This window comes from Agelaius tricolor, unplaced genomic scaffold (genome assembly GCF_023055355.1).
Source record: "Agelaius tricolor isolate 1412-34295 unplaced genomic scaffold, bAgeTri1.0.p SCAF_9, whole genome shotgun sequence".
NCBI lineage: Eukaryota > Metazoa > Chordata > Aves > Passeriformes > Icteridae > Agelaius > Agelaius tricolor.
Window position 1 is genome coordinate 22,169,317 of NW_027269269.1, and position 21,223 is coordinate 22,190,539.

Sequence of the window (21,223 nt, forward strand, 5' to 3'; positions counted from 1 at the left end):
TGGAGTCAGGTTGTTCGCAGTGGTGCATGGTGAGAGGATCAGAGATGGCAGTCAGAAACTGAAAGAAGAGCAGCTCAGGCTTGGTGCGAGGTAAAAATTTTTCTCTACAACACTCAAGCAGCAGAGCAAACAAGTACTTGTGGAAGGGTGTTCCATTTCTATCCTTGAGTGCAGAGAAGGGCAAAAATCTGTGGTAGGATCAGGCAAGTCAGTCCTATGAAGAGTGGCTAAGGGAGCAGAGGGTGTTTAGCTGGAAAAAAAGGGGTCTCAGGGGAGATCTTACTGGTATCTGCAACTGCTTGAAAGGAGGTTGTAGCCATATGTGGTGTTGGCCTCTTCTCCCAGGCAGCTAGTGACAGGAGAGGATGAAGACTCAAGCTGTACCACGACTGGTTTAGGTTGGACATCAGGAGGAATTTCTTCCCAAAAAGGGTGATTTAAACATTGGAATGGCCTGCCCAGGGATGTGGTGGAGTCACCGTCCCTGGAGGTGTTTAAGGAAAGACTGGATGTGGCACATAGTGCTCTGATCTGGTTGATGTAGTGGTGTTCGGTCAAAGGTTGGACTCGGTGATCTGGGAGGGCTTTTCCAACCTTATGGATTCTGTGATTCTGTGTTTCTATTTACAGGACCTGGCAGGACACGGCCCTGGGCAGCCCAGTCCAGCCTCATCGCTGACCCCATTGGGAGTATGAGGGGGACTGGAGCCCTCCTGGCATCGCTTCCAGCCCTTGGCGCTGTGACCCTACAGCTCTCCCTCAGCATGCCCTGACAGCAGCCCCCGCACAACAACGCACAGCCCCTCACAGCCTCTCAGACACTCACAGCCCCTCACAACCTCTCACAGCCCCGCACAACACCTCACAGCCCCTCACAGCCTCTTACAGCCTCCTCACAGCCCCTCACACCCTCTCAACCCCTCACAACCTCTCACAGCCCTGCACAACACCTCACAGCCCCTCACAGCCTTTCACAGACTCTTAAAGCCTCCTAACAGCTCCCTCACACCCTCTCAGCCCCTCACAGCCCCTCACAGCCTCTTAGAGCCCCCTCACAGCCCCCTCACAGCCTCTCACAGCCCCTCACAGCCTCTCAGCCCCTCAGAGCCCCCTCACAGCTCCCCACAGACCCCTCACAGCCCCCTTACAGCCCCTCAGCCCCTTACAGCCCCCTCACTCTCTCACAGTTCCTCACAAACCCCCCACAGCCCCCTCATAGCCATCTCACAGTCCTGCACAGTCCCCTCACAGGCCCCTCATAGGCCCCTCTCAGCCCCTCACAGCCCCCGCGCGGCCCCAGGGCCACCGGGCCGAGGGAGCGGCCTCCGGAGCCGGCAGGGGGACCTCGCGCCCCAGCCCGCGGTGCCGGCGCCGCAGCCTCGGCTTTTAAGAAATAAAATCGATGTGGACTTCAAGTGAAATTGAAGTGGAACCCAAAGGGTCCCGTGATGTCAGTTCAAACCGTGCTCCTTGCCACAGGGAGTCAGGGGAGCGGGGGCCAGGCCTGCTCGGGGTCTGTGGGGGCTGCTGGAAGGAAAAAGGAGGAGAAAGGCGAAATAAAGACCCAAGCCCAATGGCCTGACTGGGCACCGTCATCATAAGACAACAATGTTTTCCCTCTGTGGTGTACAGCCACTGCAGGTGTTTTTGCTGGGCTTTAGAGCGGGCAGATACAGTCAGCACTGAAATGCCTCTGTTGATTGGTGTCAGAGATGTGGATACCCTTGAATGCAGATTTCCACTCACTCTTTGCCAGTGAGAGGAAGCTTAGGAGTCGTAAAACTGATACGAGACGATAAGTAGATGCCATGGTTCCTAACTCTGTGTTCTGGGATCAATCAGCTGCTTTGCATCTCTTTAGGGGAAGCTGGGGTTTGATGTTTCAGTGTGCTACGCTGATCAAGCATTTTTGTATTTTCATTGATAAAACTTCTATGTTCCTGTACTGAGTTGTTTTTTATACACTTTCTGCTCTGGGTGCATACATAATATTGAGGGACTTAACCACTGACCTGATTAAAAAACCAAAAAACCACCTTCTTAAAAGTCTAATTGAATTTCTATAAAGGCTTAGGTCTGCAAAATAGTTTTCACTCCCGAGCACTTCTAGCCTGCTTTGCCATGATTTCAAAGTTCTTAAGCAATAGCTTTGCCTTTTAAGTATAAGCTTTAACTCTGATTGAATTAAAGCAGATGAAGGAAAAAGTTGTTACTGAGAGGTTCATTATTTTAAATCGTCTTTTCCAATACAGCTGGACAAAAATGACTGGCCATGCGACCTGTTGTTATCCCTCAGCATAATTCTGCCAGTTTCAGCCAATCCAATCCAATCCAATCCAATGCAGCCTCAGCTGTGTCACTCTCCAAACAGTTAATTGGACAGCAGGTCTTGCACATTTTTTCAGACACAGAAAGAAAAAACTCTGAAGAAAGAAGATCTTGTCGTTTTAAGATCTTCTGCTTCTGGATGTCTGATCTACTAGGAAAGGCTTCTACCTTGTTCACAATATGCTCTGTTGCCATAGGCAACTTGAGAAATAGAAGCTGTGGTTCTCATAATTCTTTCAAGAAACTATCCAGTGATAAAGGAATAGGATACCGAGCATCTTTTTTTCTTTCCTTGGCTTTGTCTTGGTTTTTCTTTCCACACAGAATCTCTTGCTAGGTGTCATAATTTGTTTTCCCCCTCATATTTTGTTAAATGAGTCCCTTTCTATTCCACATTACAAATGTAATATATTCTTGATGTTCCATAAACGTTCAAGAAACCTGATTATTCTGACTCTTTCATCTCCACTTCTTTGTCTCCTTTCCACGCAGCAGCACATGCTGGCAGATGACAAGCTGGAAAGCAGCTTTGCAGAAATAGTTCTGGTGGATCCCAAGCTGTACAAAGTGACAAAGAAAGCTAATGGTGTCCTGGACCAGGTTAGGAGGGGTATCCTTCCCCCACTCAGCACTGGTGAGGCCACACCTGTAGTACTGTGTCCAGTTCTGGGCTCCCCAGTAAGAGTCACTTAGTAGGAAGGATCTTTCACACCTTCCTTATTTAATCAGTCATTTAAAGTGTTTTTGCACTGGACAGATTAATCAGGTACTTTCTCCATTTTCTTCATCACCTGCATAGGTTGAACTCCACAAACTCCACATTGTAAACATGCTTTCTAGAGACCTAATCATCTTTTTTCACTTCTCCAATTCTAATATTTTACCTTTTTAGAAAATATGACTTAAGTTTCTGGGTATGGTAGTGCATTTAACAGTGCAAGGTAAAGAAGTAAGATCTCTCCATTGTTTCTATATCATAGTCCCATTTTAAAACCTGTACAAGTTAGATCAAATGCATGTTTCGGAAAAGGGCAGGCAATATACATGGTGCACCAGCTGTGCACATAGGTCTGCAACTGCAGTCTGAGCTACTGTCAACTCATTGTTTCCAATTTTTCCTAGGTCTGTGCCCTTCTGAAATAATAAGCACTGCTTATTAGAAGCACATGGCTGGCCATAATTTTTTATTATTTTCATGAGGTTGTTTTTTGTTTTGTTTTAAGAGATTAACAAAAGCAATGGACAAAAGATATGCTGGTCTCAATATCAAGAACATACCAAGTGGAGGATAATTTGAGCTTGCATATCTGCAAGCTCAAATTCACAAGTATGTGAGGAGGTATGACATGTTAATGTCTGTAAAAATATACCGAATTTCTGGACCTCTATGCAGAATCTTTCTTTGCTAGTGGCAAGCCTTGCCTAGCTTTCCAGGAGTTTGTGAAGCTGCTCTGCACTTGATGCATTGCACTTCCTGTTGCAAGCCAGCCTGGTGTATCACTCATCTCCTTACACTTTCTCAGTCCTCATCCATTTCCCATCTTTCACAGCTTTCACCAGCTTTCCTGTCTAACTGTAGTTTTTGTCTTGAAAACCTTCTGGCAGTCCATCCCGAAATCAGAAAACATGTTTTGCTTAAATCCTTCCCTGTCCCAGCATTATGGTCCTCCTAGTGCAGAAGATTAAAAACCAAGGAGAAATCAGTTATGAATTTATGAGAGTGTGGCATTCCAGTGTATATATATATATATATATATATATATATATATATATATATATATATATATAAAATTTTGCTTTTTGCCTTCTGAGTTTGGAAAGAAGGAAGAAAGGCAATTTGAAACCAAAACATAGATAGATTTCTTTAATAGAATTATTATATTTTTCTGGTTGAGTGTAACCTCCAATAGCAAATAATTCACCTGAAAGAGAAAAAAGTGCCCTAAGGCCTACTTGCTGTGTGGTGCTTTTTTAATATTGATCTCCTCAGAAGTAACTGTAGAATATTCTGGAAATGCAACACTCCACTGTTCCATCACTTGTTAACCATAGGGAGATATTGCTTGTTGCAGTAGCACTGGCTGGCATTAAGGAATTTTCAGTAAAACTAACTGACTTTCCTCTTTGCTGATAACCTTTGCTAATGACCTTTATGCTGGGAGCGAGTGTACACTCACCAAGTTTAAACAAAAGACTTGGAGGAGTGGACCCCAGACAATTGTGTGGCCATCCAGAAGGGTCTCAAGAAGCTGGGGAAATGAGCAGAGAGGAACCTCCGAAAAAAAATCTAAGGAAATCTAAAGTCCTGCATCTTGGGAGGAATAGCCCCCAAAATGCACAGGTACAGGCTGGGGCAATCCATCCGGAAAGCAGCTGAGCCGAAAAGGACAGGGATGGCCTGATGGACAAGCTGAAGATGAGGCAGCAGTGCGCCCTCGTGGCAAATGCGGCCAACAGTGCCTGGGCTGCATCAGGGAATGCGTTGCCAGCAGGCTGAGGCACGTGGTCCTGCCCCTCTAATCAGCACCAGTGAGGCACCATCGGGAATCCTGTGTCCAGTTCTGGGCTTCCCTGTATGTGAGAGACGTGGACATACTGGAGAGAGTCCAGTGAAGGACTGCAAGGATGATTTAAGGACTGGAGCATCTTTCATCTGAGCACAGGCTGAGTACATTAGGGCTACTAAGCCTGGGGAAAAGAAGCCTGAGAGAGATCTCATGAGCGTGTATAAATCCCTGAAGGAAGGGTGCAAAAGAGACTGAGCCAGACTCTTTTCAATGGTGCCCAGTGACAGGCCCAAAGGCAATAGGCACAAACTGAAACACAGGAGGCTCTCTCTGAATACATTTCAGAAGGAAATCCTTTTTACTGTGAAGGCTGAACCCTGCCCCAGGTTGCCCAGATATGCTGTGGAGTCTCCCTCCTTGGAGATATTCACAAACTGTCTGGACATAGACCCGGGCAACTTGCTCCGGGTGACCCTGCTTGAGCAGGAGGGTTGAGCTTGACACACTCCCTAGATCCATTCCAATCTCAACCATTTGGTGATTTAGTGCTGGTAATCAGTGAACTTGAAATAATCTATCACAACTCTGAGTCTGATAACAAAATTTTACATTAGAGCATTGGGTGCAAATTTGATGCATCTTTGCCATTTCTTTGTTTTCTGAAATTCATAATGTTCTGCCTAAAAATAAAGGAATGGTGTTTTTGAGTGAAGCTGTTCCATGCTGTGGTACATAGTGGATGTACACTCTTTCATGTGCTTGCCACATTGATGGAATCAATGACTGAAAGCTGCCAAAGAAAGAAATTAAGTATGTGAGGTGATAGCCTGGAAATGTGAATGCATTTGTATGGAGGACAAAAACACCAGCACATCAGCCATGCTTTTCCTGTGCCTTGCTACTGTGCTCATTACACCTGCTAGTGCAGAGGATTAATGTTTCAATGCACAGAGACAAATTAAGATTTTCCCGGAAGCCCATCTGCTTTTTTCCCCTTAAATCTTTACCTGAAGGAAGGAATTAGACTTGATTTAAGGGAAAGAATAGAGGAGGTAGAGAAATTGAGCAGTTAATAGAAAGAGGCTGGCAGCCTAAAGTAGAGGGATGGCAAGGGAGAAAACAAACAACTTCACCAATTAGGAACAAATTAAGGATGGAAAGGAGTTTTCAAAGGATAAACCTAACCCACCATGTTGCCTTTTCCACTAGTTACAGCTGCTGATGTACATATCATATGTACATATGTACGAATGAACATATGAAACCTCTAGTTATGCCATTCTCAGTCATTGCAGCAATACCTTTTTTATTCATTTGCTTCCAAGATGTAATTCTGGAAATGTTTCCTCCCTGAGAACACCAAATGTTGGTATTCCCTAACAAGATGCTTTAATGGAAGGAGAATAAAAACAGCAACACAGAAAAAGACATATGTTTTAATCTGTCATTAAATAAGTTTGCTAGAAAGTATAAACTTTTACAAAAAATTAAAACCTTAACCTTTTAATAATGTTTGGATGATATTAATCTGAATGAAAATATTTTGAATGTTAGTGTAATAGCTTAATAAACTGACTCCCAAATAGTTTAGCTAACTCAAAAGGACATGCATTTCTCTCACATACTTGAAAATGGAGTAAAAATTGAGGTGAAATCTAGCAACTCTCATCATTTAACAGAAAAGAATATTTCTACCCAACAACTGTAGAAAATTTATGTCCCCAGACTGCAACTCTGAGCTGAAATTTGTCTTAAGAATATGATGCTAATGTCCCTGCTCTTTCTGAAAGTGTCAGACCAACAAACACAATCAAGATCTCAGAAGAATTTTGTCTCAGTTCTGCTGCATTCTTCCTCTGGAGAGATGTCAGTGCTGTTGAAGAATATAAAGTGCAGAGATCATTCAAGATTGGAGAACTGACACATTTTGAGTGAAACAAAGGATCTTTTCTGAAGGATAAAACTCCTTCCTATGGCTGAATATACCACAGTGTATGAATTGCTCTATCATCAAGGTCTGAAGTAAAATTAAGAACATAGTCAACCAAAAAGGAACATGACTTATGTAATATTTTTTCATTATCTGTTCAGCCTAATTTTTTATGGTTAAATATACACACACATGATACCTCATGCTATCATTTTCTATCCCTGCATGCACCCGAACAACTCTTACAACTCTCAGTCAGAAAACAGAGGAACAAAGTGTGGAGGTACTAACTGTCTGGGTATATTAAGCTTGGATGATATTAAAAAAAAATAAAGTTAATCACAAATTATTTTTAAAGCAAGTATTTCCTTTAGATTATTTCTATATTCAAATGCTTGATAGGAACTCCATGACTTTTCTCAGAAAGTGGGGATATACCCCAAAGTTCCTCTTCCTGATGTGAAGCTTTACAAGAAAGTTACAGGTACAAAGCCACAGTCACTCTGCCAAAAGCATTTATGGCTCATGGTTAGGGAGGAGGCTTGAAACTAGATGACCTTCAAGGTACCTTCCAACCCAAGTCAATCTACTATTCTATGGTTCTATGATTCTATGATTTATGGGTAATAGCGTACTTCTGATCGTGTTTGCAGTGATGGTTATGATTCACAGATTGTGGCTCAACTCTTTCTATTTCTGAGATATTCTGTGACCCATACAGCTCTGCTTTCTCCATTCACTCTCAGGATTTTACATTGTCACAGTGCATATTAAAAGATACAACAAAAAGGTAGTCATGCAGACAGGCAGAGCATCATATTTACTACCATTTACTACCTATTTGGAGCAACAATAAAAGCAGAGAACTCTGGGCAGTAGGTTTCAGCCATCACACAAAAGTGTTGCATGTTGTTCTGTAGGGCTTCTGGGGAGGATTCTTGTTCTGGCAGAACCTCTAAAAACATGGGACCTCATGCTTTGCTGGGTGCAGAGGTGGTTCCCAGTCAGCAGTCTGGCTGATGGCCTCAGTTTCAAGCTGGATAGCTTCTAGACTGCTAGACTGACACCTAGAATAGATCAATATGTGATTTACAGACATGTGAAAAATAGGAGCTGGTAAAGGAGTTGATAGTAAATGTCCAGTTATCTTAGAATTTTAGAAAAGAACAAGGTGGGGCTCAGGACCCTTGACTGTATAGGGAAACAGGACTGACTGAGGGATGCATTTCCCTCTTGCTACAAGGAAAATAGATTTTGATGTCAACATGATTCAATGCTGAATAAACCCTGGAGTGCTGAGAATTAGTCTTGCAACAAAATAGAGAAATGAAATGCCAAGATCAAGTTCTGTCCCCAGTACAAGATGATTCTTTCAGCCCAGTGTGTGGGCAGCTTGTGGTGGAGCAATGTTCAACTCTGTGATGACAGAGATCCTTCTGTGAACTTCATGTAAGTTCCTCTCATCCCTGCCCCAACTCCATCTTTCTTATAGTAGTGATAGGCAAGAAAGATTTATATAGTTCAATGACTTTAAGAGCCAAATCTACCCCAAACCCAGAAAAAAAAAGGATGAAACTACTGGAAAAGGTAGTAAGATGGTGCCATGACAGTCTCACAGAGCACAAAAAAGGGGAGAAGTGGATTCCAGGATGAGACAGGAGAAAGATGCTTTGACTTACTGCAGGATTGACTAAGTTGCTACAGGAACTAAATTGTCCTAGGAAGTTTAGCTTAAGTCCAACATGAAACCTAACTGTCAGCAGCTTGAAAGTAGGTAAAGGGATGATTACAAAGGGTAAATCCTGTGAGCTGAGGGATGGTAGAGCTGAATGACAAGTAGTAACTTACTCTGGTTGGTAGACAAGATATTTCTCTTCTTCTTTAATATCACAAAACCCAGAAGAAGTGCAGAAATGATCACTACAACCACAGCTATAAGTGGGCCAAATAAATTTATCTTTGCTTGCTCCATTTCTTTCTCTTTTATCTCTGAATAAGAAAACAGAGAAGATACACACAGCCAAGATTTAATTTGGTGACAATTACTTTAAACACTCTATCCCAAAGTTACATGAAATAGAAGTTTAGGTCGAGACCCTTGGCATCCTTTTTACTTTGCTATTGTCAATAAATCACTATCCACATTATTTTATTTCCCTTTCCAATAACTAGTGAAACTACCTGGTCTTACTGGTCACTTCAACAGCAGTAAAGCAAAGCATTCTTTCTAAGGTTTGGGTAACATGTGAAAGATCAGCAACTTAATTGGTGCAATAGCCAATGAGGCAGCTACTGTGCCAATGCTGCTCCGTGTTACCATGCAAGTTGGAAGAACCTGGAACGTGTTACTACTTGGTGTCTGTTGGAAATGATGGTCAAAGCCTACTGAAATGCTGTAAGGGATGTGAAAGTAGCAGGGAATTCAAAGGACTTTCCCTCTATTTCTGGTTTTTGTGTTTTTGAGGTTTTGGTTGGCAGGGTTAGCAGCTGATAGAGCTTCAGTTATTGCCAAACAAAACTTACGTTTGTGTGGAGTTCCTGGTTTCTTACCCACCATCACTGTTTGTCAGGTATCTATTTTCATAAAGCCAGAGAGGAGAGAATTGAAGAGGAAAGAGGAAGATTCAGCATTATAGCTAATATAACCATTTCAAGACTAATAAGCGATGTGCAGAGCTGAACAAACATTAGAAGGCTTCTGGATTGTATTTTAAGAGTATTTGAATGTCCTAGAATGCAAAGACATCAGAGGCAGTTTGCCATATCTGGTGTTGATAACTTAACCCTTTACCTAAATTTATATTAAGGAAACTTCACTGTAGAACTTTTTCAGAACAAGTGGCAAATTTATTTTACATCTGCAGTAATAAGGTGCATGTTTATACTGCCCTGGTAAGTTTTCTTGCAATGCTACCATTCCCTCTTGGCTCCTTGTTCCTGTTAATTGAAGCACAGCTCTCCATCTTCAGCATTGTCTAAAAGACACATGTGCAAGCCAAATGAACGTATGACCAAAATGGGAATTGTCTTTATTTTGATGTTCTTGTGCCATAGCTTATAAACAAAAACATGTGAAAAGAAGTTTTCCTCGTCCAGAAGATAAATAAATACTGCTTTAGTTTAAAGAAAGGATCAGCCATGTGGAACCCTGAGATAATCCATCAGTAAAGTCATAATGGAACTCAGGTCCCCAGCTTCTTCTTGCAAGAGGTGTCTGAAAAAAGACACAGTTTCAGAGATGAAAAATCCCCAGATAGTCATTTTGGAATGTGCACTTTTAATTCTGCCAAATGTTATGAAAACTACCAGGAATGCTTCTAATATTAGTCCAAGTTTCATGGTCTTTACAGTTAAACTCAGCACAGTTTATTTGGCAGTTTGTGAACCAAATATGGTCCATGGAACTCTTCTGTTTAGCCTTCTGCCTCTTTCTAAGGAATGATTAAGAATAGCAGCTCAAGCACTTTAAACCAGTAAAAGACCCCTTTTTTACTATCAGGGTAGTCAAACTCTGGAAGTTTGCTGAGAGAGGTTGTGGGTCTTTATCCTGGGAGATGTTTAAAATTCAACTGGATAAAGTGCTGTGCTACCTTTTGACCCTACTTTGAGCAGAGTGGTTGAACAAGATTATCTCCAGATGCGTCTTCCAACCTCACCAGTTCTCTGATTCTGTGAAGTGACAACCTCTCCCAACAGCTGTCACCTCCAGAGACTGGTTGCTGCCTGATCCAGACTCCTAGGTTGCTTTGTTGCTACTGCAGCATCTTCCAGGGAGGGGATCAATAGGGCTGTGTTCTGGATTGTGTAGCAATTCCTTCTCTGTGCCCTCTCCTTGTTGTAATAAGATTTCCCATGTGGAAAAGAGAGGAAGTTCAGCGGTGAATAGGATAGAGAACCTACAACCCTTTTAACCAACTTCTACTCCTACTTAGAGTTTATTCCCTGCCTTGACCATGCTGCTGTCTGTGATCAGCTGTCCTGCACTACTACCGGCTCCTACCTGTGCAGAAATTGGAATGGCCAAAGGGAGACTCACCTATGCCCAGTGGGACTGAGACAAGGCTTCCCAGCTGCTCCCTAAGGCGAAGCAAGCAGCTGATATTAGTGGGGCTCCTTGTAGGAACTGGGATGTTCAGCTTGCTGGTAACATTGTACAGCTTTGTCACAGCATCCTGTGAGACATCCATGTGAGCCGTACTGCTGTGTGTTATGTTCTCGTGTGAAATCAGCCAAGTCATCTCCTTGGGCTCTGGATAACCTCCACTGGAAGAACAGGTGAGGTTCAAATATCCGTTGGGCTTTAGTTCCCCAGAGTGCAGTTCTGCTATCTCAGGTTGACTATAGTTGGCTGAAATAGACCAAAGACAGAGCATCATGAGCCAGCCACGCCACGTTTGTGACAGTCTCTGCCAGTTATTTAAGATTTAAGTTATTTAAGATTTTCAGGCAACAACAAGTCTAAACACTTTTCTTCAGGAAGACAATGGGCATTCCAAGAAGGGATTTGTATGGCATTTTTTTTGGTGTGTATGAAGACTTGCTGCTTCTTGTTCTCAGGGTGTTTCAAGGATGCAAGGCTGATCAGTCAGACAATGGGCCTCTGTCTCTCCCACCTCTTTAAGACATATTAATACCTCAGAAAAATGAAACCTGGCCTGCTAACAAATAAGGGCTTAAGCAGAAAATGGGAAGGGACCACAATGTCCCCTACCTTTGGCATCCTGAATGGGTAAGGGGAAACCCACAAACTTCTAACTGGGAAATGTAAAAATAGAAATAATCTGAGAGAATCCAGATGGGGTAAGTTCAAAGTTCAATGCTGTTTAAGTAGAAATGTCCCTGGTGTCTGTCAGTATTGTAAGTAAACATTTTGCAGCATATAATTCATCATCACTTTGTGGTAGGGTTCCCTTAGCTTAGCTTTTCTGATGGAATTGAGTATAGCATAAGGATTTTTTATTTTGTGTCACTCACTCATCACAATAAATGAAAAACACACCTGTTGCTTTAAAAAGCCAAGTTTCCCATGCAAGAAATAGTGAAACAAGAATGGGAAGAACTATTTAAACATAAAATGTGAATGATAAATAGCAGCTTTTGACCAATACCCTCTCTTAATTAATCTAGATATACTCAACCAGGATTTGTTTGGTCAGAGGTTTATAGTAAAAATAATAGACTATAATGGAAAAGGAGAAAGAGAGAATGTTAACATAATACTGACCACTAAGTTGGCACATAGCAAGTTAAAAAAACCCCAGAGAACCTCCCAAAAAGTCAGAAACAAATCCTGAGAAGTAGACTTAAGATTTCATTGCAAATGCTTCATTTTTTTAGGGCCAATGGGACTAAAGACAATGTGCAGAAATATTGGAGAAGGTAAAAGGGTTCTTAGAAAAATGTGAGTCTTAAGAGGGTCTCACTCTTCTGCACACACACTCAATGTGTTGGAACAAGGATCTAATCCTTGCCCTAGAGGATTGTTAATATGGATGAATGAAGATACATGATGCTGCTTTTATTTTCTCTATCCTAATACACAATGCATAGGATTTAGCTTAGTCACTTAAATCCCCCCAAGAGAGTCGATGGATATGAATTCAAAATGGAAAAAGGCTCCCATTTTCTATACCTCAAAATTTAGTTAAGTTGTCCTTCAGAAAAGCTCAAGGTCTGACTTGCTTTGCTGACTGCTGTCAGACCTTTGGTCTGGAGTATTTATTCTCTCCTTGGTATTTTATAGGGATAGCAAGAATGCAATCCACGGCTATGAAACTTGCCACAACATCCAAGTGATTTAAGGGCTTCAATCTTATTGACAGTAAGCAAGTGAAAATAGTGGAATATAGGTTGCACTTCTCTTTTATAGTTTCTGGAACCTCAATTTACTGAAAAGTGATGCTGGGTGCATTCAGGGTGTGGGCTACATATATCAGGTTTATGTTTGTTAATAGAAAAGTACATTTCAGGAAGTCTTTTGTATTTAATGATAGTGTCTTCCAAAAAACTTTGGGATTAGCTTAAATAACTCAAGAGACAGCAGTCCATCAAGCCGTTAATATTTTTGTCAATGGCTTAATCACTTTGCTTTTGTTCTATTTTCTTAAGTGACCATCTGCCTTACTTCCTTCCAGACACTGACTGTCGCAGAATAATACTTTTTTTTTTCTTTTTTTTCTTTTAATATGCAGTATTTCACATGTATTTCAGGTTCTCACATTCTGGAAACAAAACTCTTCTGATTATTCTGTGTTATAAGGTTGTAAGATTGTTGTTTTAATGTTTCTAGTTGACTGTATTTTTTCCAATATTCAGATAACTCTACTAGGGCTTTTTTCACACTTTTCAGTTTTTCAACATCCCCTTTAAAATGAGCAACTGTAAGTCTCTCTTGTGACATCATTTCAGTCTCAATGCTCTGAATAGTGCATATTTTGAAACAGCTTCCCTAGTCTCACCTACTTCCCTTATTGATCTATCCAGAGGAAGCACTGCTGACATGCCACAGTAGCAGATTTTCCAGTTAAGCTGCTTGTCGGCATGGTCCCTAACTTGCATTTTTGAGAGCCAAAGTTTTCCACTGTGAAATCTTCCTTCTTTTTCTGGAGAAGGATCTGAGTCTGTTTTTGTATTAGTCATCATGGCTGTATGAAATACATCTAACATATATATATATAGAATCCTAGAATTTCTTGAGTTAGAAGGGACCAACAAAGATCATCAAGTCTGACCCCTAGCCCCACAAAGGATGCCCAAGAGTCACAACCATGTGCCTGAGAGCATTGGCTAAACTGTTCTTGAACTCTCTCAAGCTTAGTGCTGTGACCACTTCCCTGGGGAACTTGTCAGTGCCTGACCTCCCACCCACAGGGTGAAAAACCTTTTCCTGTTCTCCAACCTAAACCTCTCCTGACACAGTTTCATGCTAACTATATATTGTACTGATGTAATACATAAAAATGACATGTTTAAATTGTATTCGAAGGTACTGCATTATTTCTGAATGCTTTGTCACCAAGTGATCCAGACAGCTTTGTGTGACTCCCCTGCCATTCTTGTACAGCCCTCAGGTGTTCTCATGCCCATTTTAAGTGTGACATGCCAAACTACAAAAATCCCTCCCTGTATGATATGAGATTCTAATTAAAAAGCAGCGTGTAAGCACAGGTACATTTTGATATTTGCATTTTTCATCTAATTATTTTGAAGGGCTTGAGTTTTTTTAAAATATGGTTTTATACTGCTCCTTCCTTTGTGAGTGTATTGAACAGAAAGTAATTTGGAAGGAAGTCAACAGCACATTGTTAAAACTGTCTTCCTAAGCTAAACCTTAAAAGGTGTAGGAGACTTTTAGTCCTAAGAGTGAGAGATCTGTAACATCTTTCTCAGATTTTGGGTAAACTGATAACTGATTCAACTGTTTGAATTGATTGAGCACTTGATGCTACACATCTTAAAGCAAGGGCCTTGATACTAAGTGCACATTGTGAGTTTCTGAGTTCCGAAATGCCACTGAAAATGCCTCTCTAGTAGATCCTGGGAGAATCAAAATTAACAATCTACATTTTCTGTCTGTGGAACAAGGGAACACTTGCTAGTAGCACAAGGCTAAATAGGGTCAATTGTCCTGGTACCCTGTTTTTGGCTGCTGTTACACTTGGCCTGTTCTCTTTTAAAGCAGTATGCTGAAGCCTGAAAACACCAGTGCAAGTTATTAATGACTAGTACTATCACAGTGGAAGACAGAACACAGGCATACAGATAAAGGCTACTAACAGAATAGTTTAAAATAGAGAAACATTAGGATTATATATTAGGAATTTAAAAAATATTAGAAAATGTGAAGAAAACTTGGGTGCCTCACTCCCATCTCCCTGTTAAAAGATTTACTGCCTTTTCCTCTGATTAGAAAAAATTCTCTGATGCAGAAAAATCAGGTGGTATCTCACCAGTGTATGTATATAATTTTCTTCAGATGTATTTTCTGCCTTCCTTTAGCTGTACATATGAATTTCTACTCCTCCATGTGGGCTGTTTTTTCTTTATTTTCCCTGTGATTTATATGATCATAAAATAGCTGTGTGCTTGCAGAGATCTTGCTATGTTTCAATTCTAATTTGCCACCAGTGTTGATAAGGTTGGATAACTACTGCTACTTTTAATAGAAGGTAGTTTGTCAGATGCAAATAAACAAGTTTATTTTCCAGAGTCCTAAAAGCCATAAAACTTGCAGGAAGCAAGTCTCTTATCCATCTTTAGAAATTCTGCTCCAGAACAGGCACAATTTCAGGGGCTTGGAGACAGGACCCATATTTCTGGACTGAACAAAATCACAGAGAATCCCACAGACCAGATGGCAATGGGAAGAGATTACTTACCAATGATGTGCAGTGACCACTCAGATTGGTGTATGACCATTTTTGGTTGTTCAGGGGTTTTTTGCATAATAATACACTGATAGCGTCCCTCGTCCTCAACTCCTGCATTTAACAACTGCAAGGTCCATTTGTCCATGTCCACCTTGGTGCGATTTATATATTCAGGACTAAGGTTCTCATGCTTTTCTTGGCCATGATATACTTCGTGCACCACTTTACTGTCTTTTTGCCAAAAGATTATTAAATTCTTCACATCAATTTCCTGAGAGTTTGGAAAATAGCAGGATAGGTGTACAGTGTGATGGAGAAATGCCTTCACCGGATGCACACTGGCAGCAATACCTTAGACAGAGAGAGAGAAAAATCAAGATTTCCACCAGCTGCAAAAGAATATCAAGTTGCACTCAGAGATCCAACACTTAACAACAGTGGGAATAAAACCACCAACATTTAGACACAAATTATCCCACTAGGTATGACAGGACACAGTAGTGGTTCAAACTAACTCATTTAGTCATGACGAGTTCAGGTCATAAAACTATTTCTTATTTTTCTTCCCATATTTTACTTTCCAAAGAAGGCCTACCACACAGAGATCATGAGCATCTATATTTTAGAAGACTTATCTCCAGGCCAAAGATTCAAACAATTCTTGCTCGCAGCATCCTGAGTGTAATGAGGTTCTGCCACAAAGAAGATAGATGCACAATTTCTGTTTAAAAAGTTGAGTTAATTCTCCTAAGAAAATAACAACGCATTAAATTTTTGAAGAAACTGTGAAGTACACACTGTGTGGTAAGTGTGAGTGTCTAGGGAATGCATGAGCAGAAGGTCAGAAACAGGTGAATACTTTCAATCTCAATGAAGAATTAATCTAAAGTTTAATGACAAATTAAATGTCAGATTTAACTGTTCTGTAATTAATTTAGAATTTAATGACAGAGTAAATGTCAGATTTAACTGTTCTGCTGCTGATCTTGTTAACAGAAATGGTCAATAAACACAATTATGCCTTCATGCAAAGAAGGGATGAACTGCACTACAGAAGGGATGATTTTTCTCCTGCTTTCTCCTGTGCATGTGTCTATTATGAGTAGTGGTCTGGGGGACTGTGTTTTCTTGGAATAAGAAATGCAGCCCTCTGTCCCAGAAGATACAAACATCTCTGCTATGTTCAAAAGGAGAAGAAGATTTACAGTCTCTCTCCTGGTGCAAAGTTTTGACTGTTCTTCCAGAGCACAAGACTACAAAATGATCTCTGTGGCTGCCTCAAACTCCAGTTGTCCCATATCAGACTGCCAGTTTTCGGTTTAGTACCACTCTTCTCTATAATGCACAGAGGTGATACACGCACATTTTAAAGACAGATTTAAATTGGGAATTTAGGAGCAACATAAAATAAGTGTAATGTAAAGATATAAAGTTGAAGAGAGGAAGTACTTACTATATATATTTTATAGAGTCCCTGCACACAATTTAAATACATGTCACATGGGCTATATGACCTTGATTGTGCAATGGAAGTGATTAATACTACTAAGGAATGAGCTTCTTAGTTGATGAGAAAGTATCACATAGTAGGACACAAACAATCAAAATAGTTTTAAAAATTAAAAATGTGCCTTTTACCTGGGAGAAATATCATAGCACAAAGGAAGAATATGCAGGCCTCCATGACACTGTAAGAAGAGGGAAAGAAAGAAATATGTTAGAGGTTGAAAACATTCCAGTACTCCCAAAGAAGTGGTAAAACAAGAAGTTTTAGCAAGAGAGAGTATTGAGAAAGTTAATCTCACCTTTTTCTATAGATTGGTGCAAGGGATTCTGTGTGTTTCCCAGCCTTTAGCAACCACAACTAGCATGCTTTGGCAGATCTCTGGTTTACAGAAAAGGTGATGATGTGCAAGATTACTGCAGACTGTGTATGCCATGGGAGGAACACAGAGTCCCTGAGGTCCAAAGGGCAGGACAAGTACCCAAAATGCCTGGAGCGGAGGAAAGAGGAATGGGGAGCATGCTTGGCCTGGCAGTGTGGGGAAGAAGATGGGGAATTGAAAGTAGAGGGGGAGGAGAGTGTGATGAAGAAGGAAGAGGTGGGGGAGACATCTCGGTGATGTCAGCTACCAGAAGTGATGAAGTGTGTGACCTTCAGTTTTGTGACAGGAACAGGAACCTATCCTGAACAACAGCAAAGGATAACAGAGAAATCTTATGATATATGATACAGAGGGCTGATGCTAAACAGCACATAGTTCTCGGTAAAGAAAAAATTAGTTTCTCTTTCGAAAACAAGAAAAAAACCCTATATTTTGTCTCCTAAGCAAAGCACCTCTCTGGCTGCTTGGGTTCATGTGGTGTAAGGACCCATAGCCCCGGTAAACAGCCAAATGTCATTCCCACGCAACCTGAGAGTGGCACCTGCCTCCAGTCTGTGTTTGCTATTTTGCATTTTAGCAGCGCCTTTGTGGCTTTTGTGTGCCTTTTCCATATATTTGGGAGAAACCTCCATACTGCCCTTGCCAAAACTTTCACTCTCCTCCTTCAAACAGCTCCAAAGAAATCACTTTGCACGAGCAGATGTAAAACTTTCCAGCTTTCATACTACCTAAAACCAGTGAGATCTCTCTGTCTGCTGTCCTCACTAGCAGTACGCTTTCCTGATGGATGGTTTCCCATTTTTTGTCATGTTTTATTTTAGGCTGGTACACTTGGGTCTTTACCTTTACCCCAGGTCTCTGGTGTCTTCTTCTGTTTAATACAGAATTCCCCTCAGTCCACCAACATGTGTTTTGTGAGTGTGCTGTAATGTACAGGACTGACAAGGGTATTTTTTCCAACTTCATCCTACCTTTTCTTAGGAAAGAAGAGAAAGAAGTCCACATGGCTTGGAGGATATGGATAACTTTCTTTTGATCCACCTGTCATAGCAAGAGAGGCGGGAGGGGAGGGAGCGCTCATGCAGAATCCATTGTCATAGACAGAGGTAATTCTTTTTCTGCTCCAGCCACCCAATTGCATGGTAAACTTTTATCAAGGGATTTTCCCCTCCAAGCTGGGCCCCACTGAACTAAACCAGACAACTGACTGCCTAAGTAAAAATGCCTGTGCCAAGCCACTGAAAATGACAGAAACTGCTTTGCAGCAGTCATATTTCCATCCTGTAAATAAGAATTTTAGCTTTCAGTCAAGTGAAAAATAAAGGATAGCTCTATTTTTTTTGATTTAGTGCAGGTGTGTAAGAGGAGAAATTAAAGCATTTTAGCAACTACTGACATAAGGGGAGAGCGTGTTCTGCATGTTTTGCAATGACTGTCTCACAGAAGCAAAGAGCAAAACCAGAACTGAAAATGAGAGTGAGAGAGAAAAAAACCCAGGCAAAAATACCAAATAGCATTGCATGCCTTTCTTTATGGTTTGGATTTGGAGCTGTGAGGACAGAAATCCTCAAAGTTCCTACATGTATTCCTGGCTGTCATCTTCCAGGAGAAGGCACATTGCTGGGGGTGCTGACATGAAGAAGCATCCTGTGAATCTGCAGAGGGGTGTACACTCACCTTCCCAGCAGAGGGGAATTGATGCTTCTCTCATGGGAGCTGCTTTATAGAGAATTGCTGAATCATTATTCAGGCTGCTACAACTCCAGTGCTGCAAAGAGCTTTACTTCCCCTTTTTTATAAAATGCCTTTAACCAACAAATGCAAATCCTTGGAACCAGTGTCCAGAAGACTGAAGGGAGGAAGGGGAATTACACAGTATCACTGTGGGTTACTTACACTATTCCTTTGGCATATTCAATACAAATTCTGTGCTCAGTTCTTCCTTATATTTTCAGGCCACTGAAAGTCTTCAGTCCCAGAACTGACCAGCAGTCAAAGGTGGCCAGGTAAGAGAGGAAAGATAGACATTGCGGGTCTGTGTGTGGATGTGCAGTTTTGCTGTTTACAGGCTGAGTGCATCCATCTATGGAAGTGGCATTTTTTCATGGATAACTGATGAGATGGGAGTGGTTTGAAGACCCAGGGCTTTAAAATTATCTCTGACATCCTGAATAATGTGAGGTCAGACCATGGGGAGGTAAATATTTTCCCTTGCTAAGTAAAGCTAGCATACATGGTGTGTCTTTCTTCCCCTTTGGTGGTTTTTCAGCCATTCCTGGAGATGTCTCCATGACTCACAATTACAAATCACGTGTGGATGTCAGAGATGAAAATGGAGTAGCATTTTAATTGAAATTATGTCAGTATGCAGTCTGGGGTCACACTCGACTTTTTATTTACTACCTCTGCAGTGCAATCACTGAAAGGAGAAGAAACCATATGAGCACATGCACTTTACAGGCCTGATTCATGAGGGCTTTGGTTTGGTCCAAACCAGTCTGAGAAAACTCATCAGGCAGTTCCCACTTGGCTCAGTGCAGGGGGATTCCTATCCTGAATCATAAAATCATAGAATGTTAAGAGTTGGAAGAAACCTTAGGGATCACCTAGTCCCAGTGCCCCCTGCCATAGGCAGGGACATCTCCCACTGGACCAGGCTGTTCCAAGCCCATCAACCTGGCTTTAAACACTGTCAGGAGTTGAGACATCCAGAACTTCTCTAGGCAACCACTTCCAGTGCCTCACCACCTTCATGGTAAAGAATTTCTTCCTAATATCCAGCCTAAATTTCCCCTCTTGCAATTTGCACCCATTCTTGCCTTTCCTATCACTACAGTCCCTGATGAAGAATCCCTCTCCTTTCAGATACTGGAAGGTTGCTATGGGAGGGACTCCTTGAGGCCTTTCTCTGGACTTGCTCCAAGAGTTCCATGTCCTTCCTGTGTTGGGGGCACCAGAACTGTACACAGCACTCCAGGTGGGGTTTCATGAGAGGAGAGGAGAGTAGAGGGGGATTATCACCTCCCTCAGTCTGCGGGCCATGCTGCTTTGGATACAGCTCAGGGTATGGTTGGCTTTATGGGCTGTCAGTGCACACTTCCTGCTCATGTTGAGTTTTTCATCAACCATCATGCCCAAGTCCTTCTCCACAGGGCTGCTCTCAATCCCTTCACTTCACCAACCTGTTGGTGTCCCTGGGATTGCCACAACACAGGTGTTGCACTTTGCTTCATTGAACTCCATGATGTTTGCATTGATCCACGTCTCAAGCATGTCAAGGTGTCCCTCTGGATGGCAAAAACTCTAACACCAATGTTTGGGAAAAAGAGGCACTTCATTCCCTTTACTTTTGAGGGCAATTGCCAGAAAGCCCTGTGTGACTTATTGAGATTGGTTTTCTGTCTCCTGTTCCTTCAATCCAGCGTGTGAAACCAGCATGTAAAACCCCAATAGGCACAGTGGAGCATGAAGGTCTTGGAGTAAACAAGAGCTTTGTACCAGGTACGCTTGCCTGGGTTTTCATTTACTCTCCTTTTTGCTGTTTTCAGTTTTGGATGTAGACATTATCTTTTAAAAGACACCGTCACATCTGTGCTCTTTGACTCCTAAGTTCCTTCATTACCCTTAAGTTCCTTCCAAAATGTTCCTTTCTTGCATATTCCCACGGGTAATTAGCTTGTTTTCTTACAACAGGTACACATATTCTATGGGAACACTCTCCTGCCCCATACTGAACTCAAAACAAAACTAAACACTGAACTAGTAAAATACTCTTTTTATTTTTCTAGCATGGGGAATTTTTCTAAAATTTCCACCCTATGCAACACTGAGCAGCTCCATGAGCAGTGCTGTGAGCCTCCTGGAGGCAGGATATCTGTGACAAAGACTTTCCACTGCTGACTTGGAAGCTATCCCAGGAGCTTGTAAATTAAATTATCCTAAAAATGCATTTACCAGCCTTCGCCCATGTTGTAAATACAGGTTGATCTGTACAAATCTTATGAAAGGAAATCACACCTTAAGAAAATTTCCTTAACATGGCAAGTTCAGAGGATTCTATGTTGCCCTCCACCCTAATACTAAGCCTCACGACCATATAACTATCCAACAAGGGGCATATTTTAAAAACATACATTACTCAGGCAACTTGTGTTTCCTATGTGCTTTCCCAGTCAGAAAAGTTGTCACTGTTTTAATCAATTG

At 41.6% G+C, this 21,223-nt stretch overlaps 1 protein-coding gene across 1 annotated transcript; it reads right to left on the reverse strand.

Annotated features, from left to right (window-relative positions):
- Window positions 1–6,031: 6,031 nt before the first annotated feature.
- CD86 (CD86 molecule) lies at window positions 6,032–17,162 on the reverse strand. The gene is made up of 6 exons (XM_071433213.1): window positions 16,940–17,162; window positions 16,773–16,822; window positions 15,144–15,485; window positions 10,802–11,113; window positions 8,614–8,754; window positions 6,032–7,832 (listed from the first exon to the last, which is right to left on the reverse strand). Exons 2-6 carry the CDS (start codon window positions 16,816–16,818, stop codon window positions 7,813–7,815), a joined length of 861 nt encoding a protein of 286 aa, XP_071289314.1. The 5' UTR covers window positions 16,819–16,822; window positions 16,940–17,162; the 3' UTR covers window positions 6,032–7,812.
- Between the last annotated feature and the right edge of the window lie 4,061 nt (window positions 17,163–21,223).